The sequence below is a fragment of the Thermobia domestica genome, chromosome 6 (assembly GCF_964235325.1).
Source record: "Thermobia domestica chromosome 6, izTheDome1.hap1.1, whole genome shotgun sequence".
Classification (NCBI taxonomy): domain Eukaryota; kingdom Metazoa; phylum Arthropoda; class Insecta; order Zygentoma; family Lepismatidae; genus Thermobia; species Thermobia domestica.
In genome coordinates, this window is record NC_137459.1 from 54,754,175 (window position 1) to 54,778,560 (window position 24,386).

Consider the following 24,386-nt stretch of genomic DNA (forward strand, 5'->3'; position numbering starts at 1 on the left):
AGGCTTTCTTAAACCCTCTGAGGTCTGAATACGGGGCTCCCTAACCACCGTCCATCCCTGCTCCTTAAGATCCTCGCACAATACACCACAGATGACGTCGTGGCGCTTAATTCGAATTCCGTGAGTCCGTCCACAATTTTGGATGATATGGGCTGCTGTCTCACTGACTCCACAGTCGGCCCGGCAGTCAGTAGACATCCCATATCTCCTGGACCCACGCGAAGTCCGAATCCTACTCGGTAAACAGTTGACCCTCGTATGAAGAAAATCCACATAGTCTCTACCGGTAAGGCTTAATGCTCCGCTCAAGGTGAGAGGAGCAGATGACGCAAAACTCCGAGAACACTCCCGAAGTTCATAACCGTCGGTAGAGCCATGCAGCTTAAGGGCCATCTGTTTCCGAACTGCACGAGTATCCTTCACGCCCTGGCCGATAGCCTCAACTCGGCCGCGTGCCCACTCGACCTCCCTCTGGATGGACGGAGAGAGGAACGCAGCACGGAAAATCTCGAGCTGTGAGTTCTGGAGCTTGCTGAACCGCCTTAGTTTCAGCACAGGAATGGTATACCTCAAACAGGGGATACCAAGTCCACCCTCTCTTGTTGGTGCATGGAAAAAGGCCTTGGAGACATCGTGAGGCAGACGAATCCATTGGCGCACCGCAGCACGCACTTGACGATCAAGTGCTTCGAGGCAGCCCGTTGTTGTACGGCCCAACACCAGTGCCTGGTAGACCCGAGGCAGTAGGAATTGGACCAACAACAGGATCCGCTGCTGCAGTTTCAGTGGCGCTTTCCGAAGGCGTCCAAGATGAAGCGCCAAAGAAGCCTTGGTCGTCTGGCGTCCCCTAGATGTAAATTGCACTCCTAAATAGCGCCAGTGGGAGATTACTCCGGTTTGGGGAAGAGGGTCGGATCCCACATGAAATTGTGGCTCCGTCTTTATCTTCATCTTCTTCCCCTTACCGTCTGGCACCATTCAGAGTACGGAGCTCTTCTTAAGATTGAGCTCAAGGCCATTCTTCCGTAGCACCTCCACTGCGGTGTCAAGCAGCAGCTGCATGCCCGGTGCAGTAGATGATAAGAGCACCAGATCATCCGCAAAGGCTAGGGAATTCACCCTTGCGGATGCCTCGAGATGAAAGCCAACCTCGGAAGGCAAAGCACGCAGCACACTGTCGATCACCAGATTGTACAGCAGTGGAGAGAGGGGGGTCACCCTGCCGGACACCTCGATTTACAAGTACAGTTTCAGTGGCCTCCCCAAGCTCCAAGATGGTCTCAGAGTTGGTGTATAACGCATCGACGTAATCCACAAAAGGAAGCGGAGCGCCAATGCGTTCGATAGCGGCTAGGATAGCATGCTTCGACATAGAGTCAAAGGCCTTGGAGACGTCCAGTGTGGCAAGATGACATTGCCGTAGACGCTGGTTCGCAGTAGAAATCACTGCGTCCAGGACTGAGATGTTCTCCAGGATGCCATCCACAGGCAAGAATGCCCGTTGCCGACTATCGAATACCGGGGCCTTGACTAGCCGGGCAGCTAGTATCTTATGAAACTGCCTAGTGATGACAGACCCGATGGAAATTGGTCTGTAATCGGACGGCGCCAAAGGTCGCTCTGTCTTCGGAATGAAGACCGTCCGTGATAATCGAAGGTGGTCAGGCAAGTTGCCAACCAAGAGGAATAGATTGAACAACTTCAGGCGGAGTCGGACCGGAATTTCTAGAAGCTCATTCACGGTCAAACCGTCAGGTCCAGGGCCAGTGCCACGACTAAGCCGAGCTCCAGTAACCTCCTCGCCAGTTACAGGAGCCCACAAGTGACTCAGAAGGGGGCTTTCGGGAGGAACCGGCTCCTCAGGATAAGGAACCGATTCCTTCCGAAATAGGCCGCGCCAAAAACCCCTCATGGCTTCCGGTAATGGACGCCTTGAGAGGTCTTCGGGGCCGTCTAACACCTCCTTGGCGGCCAGGTGTCTACGCTCCCGAAAGAGCTTCTGGACCCGGGCGTACTCTTGCCTGCGTTGCCTCCTCTTGGATAGGACTTGGTCAGGGGGGTTGTCACCGCAGCCAAAGTTCGACAGAGGCCTGGGCGACCAAAATACGGCTTTAAGATATGAGGAAAGTCTAGGCAAAACTTCCTCATCGCCCAGGGCCGACTCTGATGGCATCAAGTCGACGCTCCTGATACTTCTCTACATCGGGCTGCTGCGCCTGGGTGTACAGCCCAAGCAGCCCTCTCAACTTTCCCTTAACCGCTTCTCTCCAGCCAAGAGGTTCCCCCACCGAACGAGGTGGAGGTGCCGGAGAAGAAGGGGAGGGAAAGGAGAACCGGATGTAGGCACCATCATCGCCAGAGATAACTTCAGCCCCCGAAGGGACTGGAGATGGCTTAGGTGCGGTATCAGAGCCCAGCTGGGAACCCTCAGAAGGTTCCTCCAAGACAGCGGGGAGACCTGTGAAATCAGGCACCTCTATCTGGAGGGGGGTTCCTCGCTCACCTGAGGATGGGCAGCTGCGGGGGTCGTTGAGAGCATCTCGCGCACAAGCCTCTGGTAGGCCTGCGACTTACGATGGCTCTTAATGGAATCGAACGACCTTCCGGAGATGACTTCAGCCAAGCCCTGAATAAGGAATCGGCATCCAGCCCGGATGAGGCGAACCTCCTCACGAGCCATCAGCCGTTCCTCCTCAGGTGTCCATCTAGCTTTGACTCGCTCGGTGTCAACCCGCCTATTAGCCTCTTCTGGATGCGCACGCTTGACGTGCACACCCAGGCCAGTTTTCGTGGTGAAGGTTCTCGTACAACCCGGTACGTTGAGCCCCTCCGTGGCTAAGCGGTTAGCGTACGCGCCTTTGGCGTGGGTGGCCCGGGTTCGATTCCCGGCGGGAGCTCATGTGGTTCGGATTCCACGTTAATCATTAGGTCCACGTCTCATATAGCCTCGCTGCTGAACGGGACGTTAAACTCAAAATCAACTCAACTCAACCCGGTACGTTACATGGATATTCAGAGGCTTCATGCGGTGCCGAAGCAGGGGGGGTCCCTGTGTTACTGCCGGCCCTCGTCGACTGCGGTCGACGAGTGGTGGGCTTTTCTCCTTTCTTCGATGGAGCGGCCGACGTACGGAGACGAGGGGTGCTAGCCCCTGCCCCCGGATCCCTAGTACGTTAGCTCCCCCGAACGCAGCGGTAGACACCGCCCGCCGCCGCGGGAGGCTAGCGAGAGCACCATGGGAAATAGTTGCAGCGAACTGCGTAATGTAAACCCGTTGAGCGTGCATGCGGGTTGGTGAACGGGGAGGGTATTGGGGTCAGCAGATAGGCGCTGAAAGAGGCATCCAGCAAGGCCGGCCGGTCCCCCATCTGCCAAGGGAGCAGCCAGATGGCTCCAGAGCAGTGGGATCTCAACCAGGAATATGCCACCACCCACCAGCCAAGTTGTCCCGGAAGAAGAAGAGGCACCAACTTATTTCGCACCAGCTTGGTGCTGGGGCGACAGATGTTAACAATATTTGCAGGAGAGCGAAGGAGCGCCCGTCGCCAGAACCACACCTGGATACCCCACCAAGCCAGGAGCGGTCCTAGCGCCGAGCACGCCTCAGCCCCCTACTAGCGATATTATGGCCTCAACTTCCCCCTACATGGACTAGCTGGAGGACAGCAGCTCCTGGGAGATTGGTCTGGGACACAGCGAGGCACCCAGCCACCACTACTCCTTTGCGTTCAACAGACCCTCATGAGAAAGACTCAGCGGAGGGCTGCTATCGCACGGCCACTACCCGAGGCCCTGATAAGGAGACCACCATCTACAGGTCGCCAGGCCTGCTGGATCTATTATAGCCTCGCTATAAAGCCCCACTTCTCCCCTAGTTAGAGGCACCAACAATGATCGAGGTAGAGACCCCGCACGCACGCTCAAAGGGTTAGATGTTAAGCCCATGGTTCTGCTCTGCACCAGCCCCCCGCGGAGACGGACGGAGATCCACCGATGTGATCGGGGTACCCCGCCTGTCACCACGTGGAGGTGTACATAGGGCATTTGCCGCGTCTTGTCCTACCCACCCAGCTGACCCCCCTCTCCCCCTAACAGGAAGAGGGACGCCAGCGGGGCAAATAGTACAAGAGCGCAGCTTAGACAGGCAACTTCCAAAGTAAGAGTATCATAAGTACATCCGCGGTTTACTCGCGGTTGTTTGACTTACTTTATATTGATATACAGAGCACAGGGCAGAAATATTTAGTGAGGAACAAGAATCATTGTAAGTCGTAAGTAGTATTCTATGACACAAATTTTATGTCGTAGAATACTACTTTAGCAGCACAAAGTAGCGTTCCTAATATTGATATTTAAGTACCTTTATGTAATATCTCCCTTTCTTTAAGTATTCGCTCGGTCGAAAAGTTTTAAAAGCTTTTTCAGGCAGACATTATGCGTGTGATTTTCCTTGGTTATACTCATTCATACCAAGGAAATGCTGGAATGGTGCAGTTCGTGGTTTAGAAATAATTACAAATATGTTAAGTGCTAATTAATATCGAACTCTTGCCTAGTTTGATCGGGACCTGTGCTTCTGAATGCATTAGCAATCTCTTGCCTCTGGTATTCAGTTCTTCTCAATCCCGTCCTCCACCTCTCCTTGTCTAAAGGAGTGTGCGATGAAATATGCTCTTTCCATTCAGACGGAAAAACAGGAACCAAGTTAACAAGGTTTAAAGCTCTAGAAGTCTTTCATTCGCTTGTTCTGAAATGCCTTTCCAGAGCCTGAACATAAAGTTCCAAAGTGTTTCTATGCTTCATAGACGCCTTTATTTGCATTTTCCCCTCTTCCAAGACTGAAACCGTGCGCGTGGATTTCCTCGGGCTTCTCCAGTTTCCTCCCACTTTCCTCAATCCACATTTTTATTCACTTCTCATCAGTCTTCTTTAGCCTACCCGGCATATTCGTGGGGCGAAAAACTCAAATATCGTTTCATTTTTCTTCCAAGATTGCAAGCTAGGAAAATGCTGCTTGTGAAATCTATAGAAATTTTCAATCACGGCAGTACGTTTTGTGCTTCCCGAAGTCCGTAATGCGGGTGAAGAGCTCTGAAAACTCCCAACAGAAATGTATGTTCTTTAATGACACCTCTTGTCAGTGATTGCAAGCAAATATTCCAGAGATGTCATTTGGACAGGACAGGAGGGTATACTTCCCCCTTCCTTGAGCTTGAGAAATGCATATTTCTTGATCAAATGTATCTATAATAATACACTAATTTTAAAAAAATTGAAACTTATGTCTGCGGAAAATCTCCGCCTCACCTTGGGCAAAATCGAAAATGACGCTACTTTCAACAAGTCTATAGTTACGATAGCATATTGCTAGAGCGTTTACACTTGGGTTCAATGGTCGAAGGTTTGATCCTAAGCCATGTGAGTTCATAACGGACGACATTGAGAAAGAGATTCAAATATGAACAGAAGAGGGATAAATTACACATGCATATTTAGAAGAAAAAATCGGACAGCATCCATATTATGGCGAAATTTTATTTAGTGAAACATAAGGAAAGGTTCCGAACTGTGAGGATCACATAATACAGTTTTCGAATTAAGGTGAAGAACTCTTTTTAGAACATCAGATGAATGCGAAGGGACAGAAAGATCTTAAGATCTGGGGATTAAAACTTTAAAAAAACTTTAGCTTCTGAGACTGGTTTCGAACCACGAACCTCTTAGCTATCAAACCATGAATTTATTTATTCAGCCACGGACATCTCGGGGCATTATTTCATATAGCTTAGTTACAGGTACATAATGAACTTCCCCTTGTTCGGAAACACGTTTGTATTCAGTAAACGTTTGTTGCAACTGTGTTAAATGAGTTACGTTTGATAGAGATGTCTGATTAAATTAGTGCCAAATATTCATAATTCCTATTCTGCGAAGCTCTAGTGGAAAAATAAACAAATCGTCGTAAACGTGTTAGATTTTTGAAACGGAAAAGTTCAAAAAGCACAGTAGATATGCGCATAAGTGTCACTTGGATGCAAACCTCTGACTTTAAAAATTAGCGTGTTTACTTCATTGTCAGATAAATGGCGAGTGTAAAGAACTCGTATGTGGATGGACCTAGATTCGAATCTCGACAGTTGTTCTTTTTGCTATGCTCATACTATACAGTATAGAAGTTCAATTTTGACCTTAATGCAGTGGCTGCTAGTTTAAGAAGGAATTATTTTCAAATGTGTGATTTGTTATTACACACTTTTCCTTAACTTGCTATGTTTCAACTTTGATATTAAATCTTACAATCTTACTTTAACTCGTTTCCCTACGTCATATCATGGTGAATTTAACAACAGTCATGCGGTAATAAAATATTTCATTGATACTGTAATATATTTATGTATATTTCTACATTTTTGACTTAGGAAAAGAAAACCTTCAGTGGACCGCACGTACGATGCAACATTAACACCTAGAAGAATTTCAAACTAATTTAGTATACGAATAAATTACCATCTGAACAGTATACCGGTGAGGAGGGGGGTAAGGAACTGAAAAAAAAATCCTCGCAGGGGAAGAATTAACATGCAAAAGTAATGGAGTGCGAAAGCTATTGATGTCAAATTCATAATTTTCGTGTTCGAAGAGATAAAAAGTGGCACCCCAGATGAGCACTCTTCACTTTTTTGTCATGCATAAATGGAAAATGGTATCGAAAAAATATATAATTTTAAGTATGATTATTAAAAAAAACTTCTTTCAGCTTTGTTTCAATTATTTTCTACTTGTTAGTTATAATTATGTATATTTTCTTTTTATGTTGTATTCTGTTATACATTTATTTACATTTTGCTTTATACATTTCAAGGGAAGCTTATGACAATTCAGAGCAGCAGGAACATACACATGATATAGGCTTTGGCAATCCAGAGACCCCACTCACCCGAAATTACTAATTTTCTGTAAATTTTACCTAATTTTAGAAATGTTGTACATTTTAGTACAGTATGTTTTCACATTGACTTTGAACACCTCAAAAACTTTCAATTCCTGAAGTAAGTTCCTGCCTACGCTCCTGCAAAGCAGTGACGATTTTAGGGAGTGATCACGTTGTATGCCTCCCTGAAGCAACGGCACTTTCCCAAAAGCCATATCTCTGATAGTTCCCGATGTGATATCAGTATTTGTGAAATTACCACTTTTCACTTTGTGTATTGAAACTCACCCCAAAGATAGTTCGGCAACTCACCCCAAAGAAACTGGTTTTCCCTCTGACCCTCATGTCAGTGCGGCCGACCATGGATATATACCATATCTAGAATATCACTATTTGTCAGTGTTCCCGAATTCGACACTGTGAATTCGACACAGATATAGGATGTTTCCGATTATTTTTACCTGTCACCCTCCCACTCGGACCTCCATGACGAGCCGCGCTGGCTCAGTGGTAGAACATTCACCTCTGATGCTTGGGGTTCCGGGTTCGATCCCAGCCCCGGCAAGTAAACTTTGTGGTGAACCAACACTATGCGTGTGGGTTTCCTCGGGTTCTCCCGTTTCCTCCCGTTTTCTTCGTTCCACCATTTCATTAATTTCTCATCATAGTCTTTAGCCTTGCCGGCATAAGAGTGGAACGTAAAACTCAAAAGCTTAATTTCATTTCATTTCATTTCTAACCCCCATGCCAACCAAGGCTGAACTTGGAATTAAGCAGCATATACAATGTCGCTATTCATCTTTGCGACCACGAAAATTATGAATTCGACACTAACATCATTTGTATTTGATTTTTACATGTCACCATCCCCCTCCCCTTCGTAGGGATGGTTTCAGTTTCTCGCTCCCACTACTGTGGAGGAATTTCAACCAATTTACGTGTATCTATAAATTACCATGCAAAGAACTCTGCGGGCGATCTTTTACGGAGAGGAATACGTTGACTACTCTTTCAATGTGGTGGCTTTTTTCGCTTTCTATGCTGAAAATTGGCAGAGTTCAACTTCATTGAATATAGGTGTTAATGGAGTTTAGTTTACTGAATGCTTGTTTAGGTGTTGCTCTCGTTCAGAAAAAGTGAGATACAGTTATAAAAAGTAGAGGTCTAAACAAATACGAAACGCTACTAGCAATGGCAGTTATCTAAGATTAAGACTTTAACTAATTCATTCTAAGTTGAAATTTCACTCATCCTTCATTACTATTCTGAAACTTACTTCTTGCAGCAAAGAAGTAATAAATCTTGTGTAGAATTCAGTTTCTAGCTTTCTCACACATTCTTTTTCATCTAAGGATAAAATAGTGTGCATTTTTTTTTTTTTTTTCGAGATTGAGGAAAAGTGTGAAATTATACAAAACATGTAAAGCGGAACTACGAGACTTAAGTGGGTCCCCTCTAGCCGTAGGCCTCCCGCATTGTGCTCCCGTTAAGCCAACCTTCAGGGTGCATGATGCAGTTTCCACTTTTTAAGGAACATTTCCTAAGGCAATAAGTGTTTCTTTTTTACTGCTGTGTGAATTTAGTTGTATTTGGTAGAACTATCTGATAAAGGAGACAATATACTCAGATACAAATGATCTTTTCGAAGCTCTAGTGGAAAATTAAACAAATCGTAGTAAATGTGTTACGTATTAAATAGAAAAAGAGCAAAAAGTTTATTGCATATACGCACAATGGTGTCATTTGAATAATTCAAAAAACTATTTATTGGATTCTCAGTAACATCTAAATGAAACTTACTACTAAAACACTCATTGATTGTATCATTACATCCTAAATATTTGAACGATTCATTTGCTTTTGTTATTTATCCTAAAATCGTTGAAGAAATGTATTCTCGGAATTAGCTTTCCAAGATTAATCCAAAATTTAAAAAAAAAAAACTCTGGATAATCTCATGTCCAATTTGTCTAAGTAACTATCAAATCCAGTTTTCTCCGTAACCCTAATCATCTTGGTCCAACACCAGGAAGCCAATATGGAAATACTCTCTTTATCCACATTAAGTCAATTATTACTTTGCTTCAATGACGTAATCGTCTTCGAATACTAAATTAATATGTGGGTTTAAATGTCACACTGTTTAATTCCTCTTCCTATTTGCAGCTCAATATTTCCATCTCTGGCTTGGACTGCTAGCTGATTTGCCTACTTTTCTCAGAGACTATGCTCAGATGATCCAATTTTCTCCTTCCTACAACATGCCAAAGTCCTAATTGCTTTGGGAACTTTTCCCATTTAATTAGTTTATTTCTAGTTTTATCTACTACTTACCTGTATTCTCATCCTTGTTTTATTCTTGTCATAGCATTGCCTTTCATTCTACCTTCGCCATCATCTACAGTCATGTCCACTACTAATTACGGGCTGCCCCACGTGTGTCTACCTATTGCCGAGCTGCCCCGGCAGAGAAGATTAACATGTCTTTGTGTACTAACCAACCCGTGTGTTTGTATGTTTGCACATTTCTTAAATGCTATGACATTTTTATTCCTGGAATGGCACATTTTTATTATGATATAGACTGCGCTGTTAATTTGCTTTTATGGGTTAATGTGTTTTTAACATTCTTAATTTTAATGTCACTGAAGGTTGTAAAAGACCTCGCTGTCGACTGGCGCAGCCAAACTTCCAGTCCATTATTTCTATCTCCTTTAATATTATATCAGTGTGCATATTACTTAAATGGGGGATCTGATCTAGACAGTTACTTGCTTTGACTGCTTCCATAATTACTCCATGGGGAATAGCATCGAATGCTTTCGTAATATGTATTTCCAATATCCCTGCTTCTTCACTTTTCTCACTGTTACATATTATTTGATTAAATAGAAAGCAATTGTATGTTCATTCTGAGTAAATAGTTTTTGTCTTATTATATAGTACATTAAATTTCTTAGCCTTTTATTGAAGATTGAACTAAAGATTATGTAAAACAAGGGACTGATAGTAATTGGTCTTAAATTTCTTGCGAACGGTAAATAATCTTTTCTTGTATCCAAGGCTGTTTTTAATAGTTTTCCAATTTGTTGGTATTTTTTCTGCTTTAAATATAATATTCAAAACTTCCAATACTTCTATTGTTCTTCGGGCATGTCTTTCTTTGATGCCAGGGCATACATGGCTTTCAACGTTTTTAATATTAAAATAATTTCCTCCCTCTTTATCGGAGTTAGATTATTCTTTAATATTTGATCAAGTTGATTTTTCGAAAATTTTACTTTAGAGCTTCCTTCAATTACCCCTAAGTTATGATACGATCATTCAACTTCACCATCCGATGGTCCTTTATTTGGTTCTGCTAAATATCCCAGATTATCATCTACTATTTTGTTAGTCGAAGCTTCTGGATTAAGGTGATACAATTTGTCTTGGCATGTTGCTGAGTTCTTTAGCTTTTATTCAACTAGTTCTTTCCCATTTTTTCTTGGATTTGTTTTTTTTCTTTCGTCCTTTAATAATATTGCCAACACTTTGTCATTCATCATTCAAAATTCATCTTGATCATTCAAAATTCTATCTTCCAACAAACGTCTTAAAATTACCCATAAATCATTAACTTCCTGAAAACTTAATTGATTTACTGTTAAGCAATCTTCCTTGTCTTCACTTACATCTATCAGGATATTTTCAATATCCTTAATTATAATATCATCAGTAGAACCAACATGTTCCTTTGGTATAGGAGTTAATAGCAAATTGTCAATAGAATTATGTGTGGGAAGGAAATTACCCAATTCATTCTAACAGTCTTTGAAATCTCCCCTGTTCACCCTGAATTCTGCTATCAATCCATGTATTTATTAAAGTATTTTTTTTATTTTCATTATTAACTTCGTCTTCCCTTATAATTCTTATGATATCTTCATTTTTGAAATTGAAGTATTATATTTAATATCCGAAGTACTCTCCTTCAGTAATATTTCTAAATATTAGTCTATTTTTTTCCTATTTGAAGAAATAATCGTTGTTACTAGTTGGTTTCTCCTCAGTCTACTTGTTCCTCTAATATTTTTCTTTCAAGAGGAATAACACTGCTCGATTTTCTTCTATGACTTATTAAAATTGCATTGCTTACCTATAGTTCATAGTTAGCACCGGATGCTAAATACTTAGTATTAATGGGCAACTTCTAGGTAGAATGTGCTAACCCCTAAATTTTTCATTTATTTCTTGTGAAATATTTAAGGTACTTGCATTTTCTATTCTGTTCACAAAAGTAAAATGCAAATATTCTGTTGCATTTACGAAGACAATTATAATCTTAGACCCACAAATAAAGCACAAGTTTTCTCAAAGCCAATAGGAAAAATTCATGCAGTTTATTAGTGCAAATTAAAGCGTATTTTTCCGTTGCGTTCATGCAATGCAAATGCAATCCATCCTTTATTCCAAAGTCAGACGCAAATTTTGCATTAGTAAAGCAATCACGGAATGAGTTGTGTATTGATTTACAACCGATATCACAAACTGAAACTCGTATTTACCATTTGTTAGCATAAACCAGTAGGAAACGAGGTCCACACTTTATTAATCCAAAATAACATGCAAATTTGCATGCTGTAAATAGTTACAGAATGAGGTAAATATTTCATTACATCCTATGCCATACACTGAAAAGAAATTAATACGGAAAGAAATTGTACTCCAGCGCATGTAATATCGCAAACTATTACGCCGATTTTGCGTTGCATAAAGGGAATCTTCATGAATTAACATCCATATCACATATCCCATATCGAGAACTAAATCGCAAGTTAATACGGAATGAAGTTCGTACTCTGATATAACGAAACCGTTTTGCGTTGGGATCACGCGAATTAGCATGGATTAATGTCCATTTCACTGCATCCTACATCGCAAACTACAATGCAGAGTTTACGTTAATTTCACACAAACCAATAAAGTATGAAGTCAACACTTTATTATTTCAAATTCCAACGCAAATTTTCCATTTGTTAACGTAAAAGAAATAGGAAGATGTCGACACGGAATGAGTTCCATATTGCATTACACATAATGTCACACTTAATCAAAAATTATTACAGAACAATGTTAATCTTCCACTACATGTAACATCGCAAACTACGACGGATTTTGCATTACGCTACAGTTATGCAATGTACCCAAGCTATCGATTCTAAAACATGTCCATAACGTAGCACACTACAAATGCGAGTCTAGATTTAAAATATAATACAGTATTAATGCAATTTTATTTTCATATCATATATTCCTTGTCTCACATAAATCCATTACATTCTTCTTGCATTCCGCTGACAACTGCATGAAATGTGGCCCGTGTCACGCACTCTAGATCTGGCAACATCACTTCATGCAAACGCTCTTTTCAAGTTGGAAATTCTTTTACTTTGGTCATCATTTCATGAATCGTTCAATCAATCGATTCATCGGAACAATTCGTTAAATGTCACTAGAAACCAGTTCCTTAGAAATGGGACAATATTCATAGTGTTTCAAACTGGTTCGACAATTATTTTAATTAAACATTGACAAATTCAAATGCTTTTCAACCATGCTAACTTCCCAAAGTAACAGTTCTAAATTCATCAAATCTTAAAATATACAATGTATAAAGTAACAGAAAAAAACTACAGCAAGAACCACCGTATTTCTCGTTTGCTATAAAGGCCACACAATAGACAATAATTCCAGAGGCGATATAAATTCAAATTTCTAATTTCTTTCTCAAAAGGAACTTCCACCACATTGGACATGTGCCGTGAGGAAAACTACTTAAGACAACAATCAACAGTAAGCCAGCAAGTAATTCGATACCAGTGACAAATTTTCGAACAGGTACGTTCTCAAAACTGAAACCAAGAGACTCAAATTACTAAATAGAATAATCGAGTAAAATGAATGAAACGATCAAAGTAAAAACTTACCTTCAAATTTAACATGCGTACACTAGTGTATGTAATTGTTATATATATATATATATATATATATATATAAAACTATTGTGTTAGTACATACATTTTTCAAATATATTTCTTTGTTCTTTCATATAATTATGTATTTTCTCTGTAAAAGTGACAATTTTAAGTGAATTATGTGCAGCAACGTTAGCAAATAAAAGGAGCATTAGTTTGTGCATTGTACATGACAATTGAAGTTTCCATTTAAGTGTAAAATTCGCGGTGAAAAAACTACAACATAAGCGTGTAAGTTCATTGTGATATTACGCATAACAGTTTGGTCACCATTGACTTCCCTTACAGCTTCTAATCGTCGTCGCATTGAATTAACAAACTCCCCATGCATCTTCAACTTGTTCTCATGAAGCATCCACTGTTCTTGTTGGATTATCCCACCAACGTTCGCGACGTATTCTTACAACAGCAGTCCACATGTTTTCAATCGGGTTCAGATCAGTATCTTGAGATACTCAATCGACTAGTTCGAGATCAGGTTGGCTCTGAAGCCATGACTATACCACGGCTGAATCATGCTCGGAGCTATGTTCCTCTTGTAGCTGGAGTATGCCGTCACCAACATGTGCTTTCAGAGAGCGTAAAGGATAATAGACATTTTCACCATTAATCCGGCCTGTAATCTGGTGAATACCATCTCCAGGCTTGCATATCCACCCCCCGAAAGTGAATAGTCACAGGGACCATATGTGAGTCAGTATTCCAGATGGACGATACACACGTGTCGGCCCAAGGTATCCAGTGGAAAATAATTTCTCGTCTATAAAGCCAACAGTCTTTCAGTGACGAACAATATTTGTCTCAGCAAACGCCAGTCTATCGACTTTGTGATATTGTCAGTCTCTCCTTAACAGCAGCCCAAAAGGTCAGTCTTGTCGTCAATACTCTGCTCTGACTTCATAAAATGTTGCAGAACGAATCATCATGCCACAAAAAGCTAGCGGAAAAGCAGAAAAGAAATCTGGTAAAGTTCAAAAGAACATCTCCATGGGAAAGAGTAGTAGTAGAGGAGAGAGTTATACCATCTACCTCTACAAAGTTTCGAAGCAAGTGCATCTTGACACTGGTGCACCTAGCAAAGCAATGAGTAGCATGAACTGTTTTGTCAATGATATCTTCGAGCATATTGCTGCCGAAGCCTCTCGTTTGGCCCATTACAACAAGCTGCCAACTACAACCAGTCGGGAAATCCAAATAGCTGTGCGTCTTCTTTTGCCTGGCGAACTTTTCAAGCACGCTGTTAGTGAGGGTACCAAAGCTGTTACCAAGTGCACCAGCTCTAAGTAAGTCTTTACGAACACTTTTCATTTTAATTGTAAGAAGTCGGAACAGTCAGAATGGCACGTACCAAGCAAATAGCTAAGAAATCTACTGGAAGTAAAGCTCCTAAAAAGCAACTTGCAACTAAAGCTACAACAGAGTGCTTCAGCTACCGGTGGAGTTAAAAAGCCTGGTACTTTCTCACTGCGAGAAATTCATCGTTACCAAAAGAGCATAGAGTTGCTTATCCGAAAGCTGCCCTTCCAACGACTTGTTCGGGAAATTGCACAAGATTGACAGATCTTTGCTTTCAAAGCTCATCTGTCATGGCTTTACAGAAGGCAAATGAAGCTTATCTTGGACTTTTCGAAGATACCAAGCTGTGTGCTATTCAAGCAAAGAGGGCCACAATCATGCCTAAGGACATCCAGTTTGCACGCTGTATCCGAGAAAAAAGTGCATAAGTTTGGAGCTTTGGGATTTAATTAAAAACATGCCTAACAAGCTAAAAGCAGTAGCTAACATAGAAAAACGGAAAATAATACTCTCCCACTTAGCCAAGAAGGGAGGGGGAGTTAATTCCCTCCGTTCTCGTTACCGACACGCACCACTTAAGGGTGGGAATAACATGAATGGATCAACGTGTTGATATAATCTTATGTCCGTATCAAAATGATTATTTGATTTTAACCGAAGTCCGTAGCGCGATCAGCGACATTGTCTTAGACTACTTCATAGGTCAGCGCAACTTCGGCCAAGGCCTTGATCGTTTCCTTTGCATCGCCCCGCGAGAATCGACAATCACTGGTAACACCTTAAACTCCTTGTCCGAATCAAAGAATTTAAGCCCTTCTCACATGGACATGAACTGAGGCCTCAACCCAAATTATAACTTGATAGTGTTGCTTAACTCAAACTCCCATGCAATTTTTTTATCCTGAGATGATGTATGGGGTCTAACACAATCCTTAAAACTAAGTAGTTTTTACCAGCAGAGCCTCTTGTGGCCGCTGTATTAAATTGACGAAAAAAATGAATGTATTACGTGCAGGGCAATCAGCTGTCGTAATCGTAAATATTACTGTTTTTCTATTACACAATATTAGTTCATCCGAAGAGTATGAAATAGCCGTAACAGCAATATCTGCTCTGTTGTTGGCACCCCCCACCCCAGAAAAAGTTGTTGGGCCAGGGAGTGGATTCTTCGCCGCAATAATGCACAGTAAAGCACTGTATTTTTAATGGTGGATAATGAACTACTTGCATAAGATCCTCGCTCCTACAAAAAATTCTACGGAATTCTATACGCTACTGGAATTAGTAACTCTGAAAATTCGGAAGCAAGATACGAACATGGAGTCGGTATCTGCTGAAAAAAAAAGTTTGTAGATCCTTGCATTAACGAGATGAGCAGCGAAGTAGCTCAAGTGGTAGAGCGTTGGCTTCGCATTCGGGAGGTCGTGGGTTCGAATCCCGCTGCCGACCATCCTGACTGAGGTTTTCCAGAGTTTCCCTCAGTCCTACCAGGCAAATGCCGGGATGGTACCTACTAAACAGGCCCTGGCCGATACCTTCCCAAATCCTTTCCATTGTTGTTGTTATCCAGTGTAAAATGGACTCTGAGCTGTATCTGGTGATTGTTAAATAAATAAATAAATAAATAAATAAATAAATAGATTATAAAACTGAAAATCAAATGACTTGACCAAATATGTAAATGAGAGCAGTTATCAGGCGCGGAAAGCTAAAATAAACGTCGAAGAGCAATTTTCTAGTTTAGGTACTGAAGGTCTCTTTGAGAAGATGTAATTACATTTGTGCATGCCTGTAGTGTTCGGGCGGGCACTCCTTACTTCAATGCATACCTTTTCTAAGGCCTCCATTCTTGCAGTTTTTTTTTTAAATAATGTAAATCGTGCTTCACGTTGCACAAAAAAGTCATACTTTTCGTATGACTAGTAATACGATTGATGCTTCTCTTGTCCAGATAGCCGTGTCTTGAAAGCGAGAAATAAATTTGAATGTCGTCAGCCGCTACTAGTTTCTGATTGGTAGTTTTATGCAAGTCCAAGAGAAAATAGAAACTGCTTCTATTTTTTCCAAGCCAGGATCCAAATAAAGACAGAAGAACATTTCAACCTGGAGTAAGAAGTTAATCCTCACACGATCATTAAGTAAGGTTGTGAGTTTTTTAGATCGTGAACCGCGTCCTTACATCAGGCCCGTCTGAGACAGGCTTTAGCAATTGTCCGATATTTAGGATTGCTTCTCTCTGGCCGCACGACCAAAATTGTCCCCATCCTCCTAGAGTATTGAGAGGTGGATAACATATCTCCTCTGTTTCGACTATCAAATCCTGTTTCAATCTTTCTCTATCCACTTCCACGTTATTCTCATGATAGACTGAGAAACCCTTTCCAACAGAATGGCTAAACACCAGATTAACCAACTCCTCATGACGACGAATCACTTTCTTTGTGGTAAAAACATTTTCCAACAACATGACCAGTTTCCAAAGGGAAGTGGCACAATATACAGGAAACATCACTATATATATATATATATATATATATATATATATATATATACCGACCCGATGTAAAACCAGCTTCGTGGCAACACAATTGGAGTGAAGATTAAGAGCGTCGAAGCGATTATCCATCAGATAGGAATCTTCTCACAGTCCCGAAACTTATCAATCTTCACAAGAGTAAGGTCTCTTCTAATCTTCTTGTACCTTCCATACCTCTCAACCTCCTAGGAAAGGTCTGCCTCCACTGCCAACTCCCTAACTACGAAGTCTTCCCATTCCAAAAGTCGAACCTTCATCTTGGCTTGCAGCTTCGGAAAAAGATCTTCCAAATGGGGAAATCCTGATCCTCCATCCCGACTATAGAATAGTCCGTCGTTGACCCCAGAAGATGCAAAGCCTTAAGGAATCATCGGACTCGTGTATCCAACACACGCAACAACGTAATGTTTGCTCCGGCTATAGTCCACGTATAGAAAAAGATGAGGGAGCATATAATCCCTAATCAGTAGCATCATCTTTCGTAGTTTCCTCGAGAGCCTCCTAATTCGCATCAGTAGCAATCTCAAATAATTCACATCATAAACCATTGATTTCTCATTCTTAATGGTGAACATGCATCCAAGGTAGCGGAAAGCGTAATCTACGTCTACAGACCGCATCTCCTTTGAACCCAAGGTCAGATTAGGGTTCCTTGATACCCAGTCCTTTCCGCAAGATCGAATGAGAAAGTTAACGCATTTCTGCACTGAGAGACTAGTTCTAAGTCCAGTCAATAAAATGGTTAAGTCCCATCCATAACCCCATCATTTAAGTCTGCAGCACGAAGTCTCCGCTGTACTGTAGTTACATCACCTGGAAAGGCGATTGATTGTTGCAGTTCCCGAGCGCACATGAAAAGCTGTTGACAGCATGCATCAATTCATCATTGGTCTTGTCTTCTATCGGTGAGAAAACTCGTGGCCGGCCACTTTCTCGTTATCGAGTTAACGTCCTGTTTCTCAATTTTTTTCCACCACCTGAACGCTGTTACACTATGCACGCCTAATTAATCGCTTGTTTCAGGTACGTTTAATGCCGCATATTCAATGAGAAAGATAACTCTCACATACAGAGTCATCGTAATGTGCCATCCTCACACCAAAGTAAAAGTGACTTGAATGTCTTCGAACATAGCATAATGAACAATATTGCTGAACATAGTCATACTATGAGGCATGCGCAGATGTAGATGTGTGTCTCTAATCAGCCGTTGTTCCATGCAAAATTTACTGTTATTAAAAAAGGCTTTGTTTCTCAGTGTCTTAAATTCAATATATTAGAATATACTAGCAGTTACCTTCTTTCAAGAATGTAAATCTCATTGACTGATGAACATCAATACACACTCGTAACCATAAAAAAATGTTACTTTCATCCAAACCACGAAAACTTTCAGAGTTAGTATATTATTTGTGCAATTAATATACATATAAGATAGACATGGCCGAGGAAAGTGTTCACACTTGCCCCAAACTGTTATATACTATTATTCGCCACAAACTCACTCACATGCGTATCTAACAAACAAGAAAACATGTAGCTAGCGCGAAAACTGTCTAAAAAATATTTATCAGAACGCATGGACTTATATATCTATTTGAGCGGTTCAGTAGACTGGTCTACTTCCAACAAGGTCTCGTGTTCAATCTCACCTTCGGTCGTTTGTTTCTCTATTCTCGCTTATTCCACAACAAATGTCCAGTCCAGAGTTTGTCCAGTCAATACATATTTGTATACTTTCTATAATTCCTATAAGATGTGCATGTGGTTTAGGTTTTCCAAATCATATGTTTATTGTAATCTAATCTTTATTGTTATTCTCTCAAACAGTTCATTATGAAAGAAGGTTGGGTATAGAAGGTTACTACCTGTTTCTAGACTACTTACGAGGGAAGTCCGCGAACTTACCCACGAGTTTTGGAATGGAACCTTTACACTTTGTGTCCGTTGGAGAAACACATGAAAAGTAGTAAGTTATGCGGCCTCCAAGGAACAGAGTTGTAGTGAGTGTTTGATAAATTTTTGCTCTTGAAAGATAAGCAATAGCAGAATGGATGTGTTACCCTAATGGCTGAAGTAGAGAACGTGAGAGAATAATTTCGGATCGAATCCTGATAGTGACTTGTGTAAACTTTATCATTTATATTGATGTATATTGCCAGAGGGTTAAGAATTGAAGCTTGACATGTTTCCCAGCAACGTGCTTTAAGTGTTTACACCATTGCCAGCTTCAGCTAAGTGAAATTATAGAATATTTATACAAGAGTGTTACCGTTTGAGAGACTCGTTGGCTTGAGAGAATAATGTACTTATATTTACCAGATAAAGTGGAAAAGAATAGTAGGAGGGGAAGCTAAAATCCTAATGGGTAATAATCTGGCATTCTTTCACTTACTCTTCCAAAAAATAAACAAATAAAACTCTTTCCATTCTGATCCTCTATTGTCATTATTATTATTATTATTATTATTATTATTATTATTATTATTATTATTATTGAGATATTGTCGACGGATTGGAGTTAAGGAGGTGGTAGTTTCTACCCCAGAATTGAGTCCAATTCTAGTTACCTTTTAAGTAATTGGTAATGCATATAGGTAACTTACTATTTATTCTGTTGATTTATAAGAAATTCATACTTTGTGTTCTTTTTCCTTTTCAGGTTAAGAGCTCGAGTGTCAAGGAGCTTTCCTTTTTATTCTACGGTCCTTACTATCTTGTGGCCCAATTCAAAATGAAAGGAATTAAGTAGAAAAGTCCTACTTCTGTAAGGTCAAGTACTCCAATTTCTTAACCGGTTCTACCATTTTGATAATTAACTAATCAATTATTAAGTACTTTCGTAATATCCGAAAACTTCAAACAGCGACAGTGTAATGTTACTTTCACTCAGGTTTACGTACAACGTTCAAATCTTGGTGACGAAGCTATTTGAGTGAGAATTTTGGCTACTGTGGAGTTCGATTACAGAACACGAGTAACTTACACGGGGATTTTGTGGTAACGCGCCTGTGGACTGATGAACAAAACCATCTTGTGTGTGGAGTCACACTAAGTTTGTCTTGACATATCAATAACAGCAAAAACGTTGAATGGAGGTATCATTTCCGTTTGTTACAGAATCGAACTAAGGACCTGTTACAGCTGAAGGATATTTCACTTTTTCACGTCTTCTTATCCGAAGCAGTTCTAAACGTGAGTGAATAACCTACAATGGATTTCAGATTGAGAAATCCTAGTGTTTTATGGAGGTTTTGCAGTCTTTAAGTGGTGCATTTCTTTTCTTCATTATTTTAAATCCTTGTCGTCTATGCTTCTCGTGTTTGTGAGATGGGATAACAGTTATTTCTTTTGTGCTACACGGATATCTTTTATGCTTTATCGTCTTTCATTAAAGCAAGGTCAGACTTTAATTTCTGTTTTCTAATTTTATTTCAGGCTCCCTACTAAATCTGACTATTGTTTTCAGCATATTCCTGAAGTAAGTTCAGAACCTCGTTATGCCTCTGTATTACTATTTTATTCTTGTTTTCGGTGCATTCGCATAACACGTGTGCCAATGTCTCATAACTCGTATTACATCTTCTGCTCAAAATGCCATTTATTTTAGAAGCCTGAGGTAACGTCACTTTGGTTCCAAAAGTATTGGAACGAATTGTAATGAAATCAATGTATCTTAATTCTGACATAAGATTCTCTTCATATAGAGATGCATTGGCGAAACAATTGTTTTGAAGTATTTAATTCCCTTCTCTTGAAAGGGCTGGTCCATCCTTTTACAAATTCTTTACTCTTTAAATTTTTTTTGAAGGTTGTCATTTACTTTACTAATAGAGGCCATCTTGAGTCCTTGGGCTCTTCGTTTCATAAGCTCCTCAATTCTATTTTGAAAGTATAGTTTGCGAATAACGTAATCGTCATTGTTCCTCCATTTGTAGCCATTCCTAAGAATGGCTAAAAAGATATTGACCATTCGTTGGAAGACTAGACCTCAGTCCCGTTTTCTACTGTAAATTACTGAGTGAGTTACGCTATGATTCAAATGAAATACATTTTTAATAAGATTTGTTAAACTGATCCAAAGTCAATAAAAAATTTAGACACAATTCAATGTATAAAATTATAAAAAATGGTAGAACATATGTAAAAATTCAGTTTGTCTAGGCTTCAGTCGTAATTTTAAAACCCTATTAAGAATAGTTCCTGTTTTGCCCTATGGAATTTATTATTTAGCCAATTCCTAATTGTATAGTTACATCCTAAATAGGTAAACTTTTCTTCTACGGTTAACTTTCGAATTTTAAAATCAATATACAATACTATAGATTCACACACCCAGGACTTGCTGATTGAAGTGATCTTAGAAGCGTAGCATTTTTTTCTTTTTTTTCTAACTTCATTTTTAAATTACAAAGATATCTTCTTAAAAGGTTGAATTCGTTTCGTAGGCCCTCTTGGGTTCTATAAAGAATTTTTTTTAAAAAGTCGTCTGCATATGCTAATATGAAAATGTCTTCAATGATACCATTTCCAAGCGCTTCAATGAAATTGATTTCACACTTGTCTTGTTAACAGCAGAGCTTAGTGTAAAATTGTTTAAAATCTTCACCTGGAGGTTTACCTTTTTGATCTGGAAGCCCTTTGATTTTTAACTTGTCCTTTAAAATTGTTATCCATTACTTTGTTCACCAGAATTCCAGGATTTGTTCGGTAGAGTTTGTGTCGGGGCATATTGGTGGACCTTTATCCTTGCGACCTTAAGGCCTTTCGTTTTATTCTCGCGTTTATCATCTCCATTGTTAGCTTTCGATATAGCAAAAAGATTCTCATTAATATTATTTAATTCGTTGATAGAAATTTCTTTATATTTGTCTAAAATATTTATAACGATATATTTTTCATAGGCTACTAAAGTCTTGCTCCTCGATTAAATTTTTTATGTACTTGCATAGTTTTCTTCACTCTAAAACCTTTTTTCATCCTGTAATTCTTTCGACGTCTTTGTATAAAACATTAACAGTTACTCACGCTTACCTTGAATCTTCCCACCAACAATCCAAAATTGAATTTTGCTCTTAACTTTCAAAATTTACAACGTACTTCTACGTCCATGCATTCTCTACTCCAACATGAAGAAAGTTTACCAAATGTCATGCCTGAATTTCATTTATACAGTGAATTTTCATGAACTGTCACTGCTGTTGCTATTTTAAATATTATATTCCCTATTGAAATTGGCATATTTTTGTATTGCACCTACAAGCCTATCATCCGTGCCAATATTTCATGAACATTCTACTTTATTACAGGTTATTCAGCAAGTCAGGCCGTTCATAACATGGTCTTTTTTTCCTTTAGTATTGACACCCTTCTTATAGCAGTGATTATCACCACATTTCTAGTGCTTATTTACTTTATGTATGCTATGTTATCGCTTTCGCTTGACCCCATGAAACACGAAGTGACCAAGAATCGACATCATATCTTCTATTCCAATAGACACTTTTAATAACACCGCTACTGAAATGTACACTCATCTCCAAAATGATCGTTGCATATCTATAACTGTCTTCTTGTAAGAATATAATTTGATTTTTCAGGGTACTTTAATACTGATATTATGTATATAATTGGGAAATGTATATTTGTGGTAAATTTCAAAGGAAAAGAATTATAAATACAAAAATTAGAATGAGTAAAACAAAATGTTGCTAAATGGACAAGAAAGTTTTATTTTCGTTTTTTTATTCTTATTTGCTGCTCTTTTGACATGAAATTTGCCACATACCTGTCTTTGTCGATTATATAAATACTAACATAAGAAATACCGGGCGAATTCGTTATTAAATTATTTCTAGAACAACATATTCATAGACATGCGACAATAATTTTGGACATGAGTGTACACCATGCCACCCTCTAAACCACAGCTTACCATCAGTGAATTGATGTATATGAATAATTTTTACGCCAAAGCTTAAAACAGCCTTTCCTTGAGGTCAATGTTTTCTTCACAGATCCTGCTTGTGCAAAAGGATTAACTATTTAGCGCTTTCCCCTACCACTATTCCAGTGCTCAAAGTGTGGTCCTTTAATGCTTTGTGTTTTTTTAGTGTATGTTCATTATCCCTCTCCCAGAAGAAAAATAACCCTTTGGCTCATTTCTTAAGCTGGCCTGGGGTGTAATATCCTGCATGGTTGCGTTTACAAACACCAAACATGTACTTCTATTTACAAACATCGATCATGTGCGTCTTACTATGGATGTAGACGAGAGAGGCAACAGCGACACCACTTGTCACATGACAACGTTGGAACAGCAGCGCCACCTCGCCAAGAGCAAGTATATAACAGAGAGGATTCCAAAGAAAGACACTAGGCTGCTACTCTTCATCCCTCCTCTAACTTGCTCTGGAGCTCTAGGAAGTACCTATCCCAAAGTCTCTACTTTGCTTCGGAACTCGAGGCTTCCTCTCTGCCCTCTTAGCTTGCTCTGAGCATACGAATCTGTCACCTAGCTTACTTCGGAGCTCTGTGGAGATCCTGCCCTAGGCTGTGCGGGCCTTAGATAACCTATCTTTATTCAGTATTAGAGAATTTACATTATATTAGTTTTTTTTTTTTTGTAATACTGTTTATAGTGAATTTTGTAATAAAAACCGGTAGTGGAAGATGATTCCGGACTCGAATTTGTTTTACCTATGCTCTGCCTACACCTGCACAAGCCGAACTTTACAATATGTAGGGACCAGTCGTTCCACGGAGTAGCCAGCAAGTTGTTCTAATTCCGTAATAATTTATTCTAGTGTTTGTAGTAATTTCTTTGATGCAAGTTATTTTTGTATGAAATAGATATGTACATATGTAAGTATGGAAACTATCAGATCTTCTATATAATGGATGTCTTCTGATCGTTAGGTGTAATGGGAATTAGGCAAAATGAGACTTGGCATTTCATCTAAAATAGCGGATGTGACTTTTACCTATGATTGACAACTGATAGTGTTGTTCAAAATGGGAATTAGGCAAAGTGGGAAGATACCACGAAAATCGGTAAACGAGGCACCACTCCGAGAGAAAAAGCCTGAGGGATTATCATAATAATAATGATTGATATTAATAAGAAGATACAACGTGAGTTAAATTCACAGATGCACTTTATTCTAGTAAAAATGCAAAAATTCAAAAAATACTCCTTTCTTACTCTCAAAGGCTGGATTGGGGACAGTCCTCACTCAACCGAAGATTAGTTGAATTACAGTAGTCCCCGGACTAAATTTAAAATATTCACGCAAGTGCCAAGGATCCGTTTATACTTAACATTTTTCTGAAAATTGTGCGTAACGTTGCAGTATCTTGTGCTCTTCTATTGCGGAAAATACTAATTTCATATCATTCATAATGAAGAAGCTAAAAACAAAATTGATAACTTTTCTTTTCATGTCTTGAGAAAACAATCAAAATCAGTAGTGTCACGTTTACAGCTTAACCCAAGAAAAGAAAATTACGTATTCAGATAGACTGTGTTCGAGTTCCGATCCTGACTTTTGTAGTTGTGTAACATGGCGGCAAACCGGCCAGCGTTCGAATTACGTGCTAATCTTTA

At 39.8% G+C, this 24,386-nt stretch overlaps 1 protein-coding gene, 1 long non-coding RNA gene and 1 pseudogene across 3 annotated transcripts in view; all 3 read left to right on the plus strand.

The window, feature by feature from the left end:
• LOC145688010 (uncharacterized) overlaps positions 1-24,386 on the plus strand; it is a 298,897-nt gene that overhangs the window by 244,165 nt on the left and 30,346 nt on the right. The window contains exon 2 of one of the 2 annotated variants that reach the window (XR_014131826.1): positions 12,708-12,811. The exons of the other annotated variant lie outside the window; for it this stretch is intronic. This is a non-coding gene — a long non-coding RNA (uncharacterized LOC145688010). The remainder of the gene's footprint in view (positions 1-12,707; positions 12,812-24,386) is intronic. 2 annotated transcript variants of the gene reach the window in all.
• LOC145687669 (histone H2B pseudogene) lies at positions 13,686-14,235 on the plus strand (annotated as a pseudogene).
• LOC145687667 (histone H3-like) lies at positions 14,286-14,681 on the plus strand. The gene is given in 3 exon segments (XM_081761126.1): positions 14,286-14,359; positions 14,361-14,500; positions 14,503-14,681. Coding segments are annotated over 3 exon segments (384 nt in total). The 3' UTR covers positions 14,673-14,681.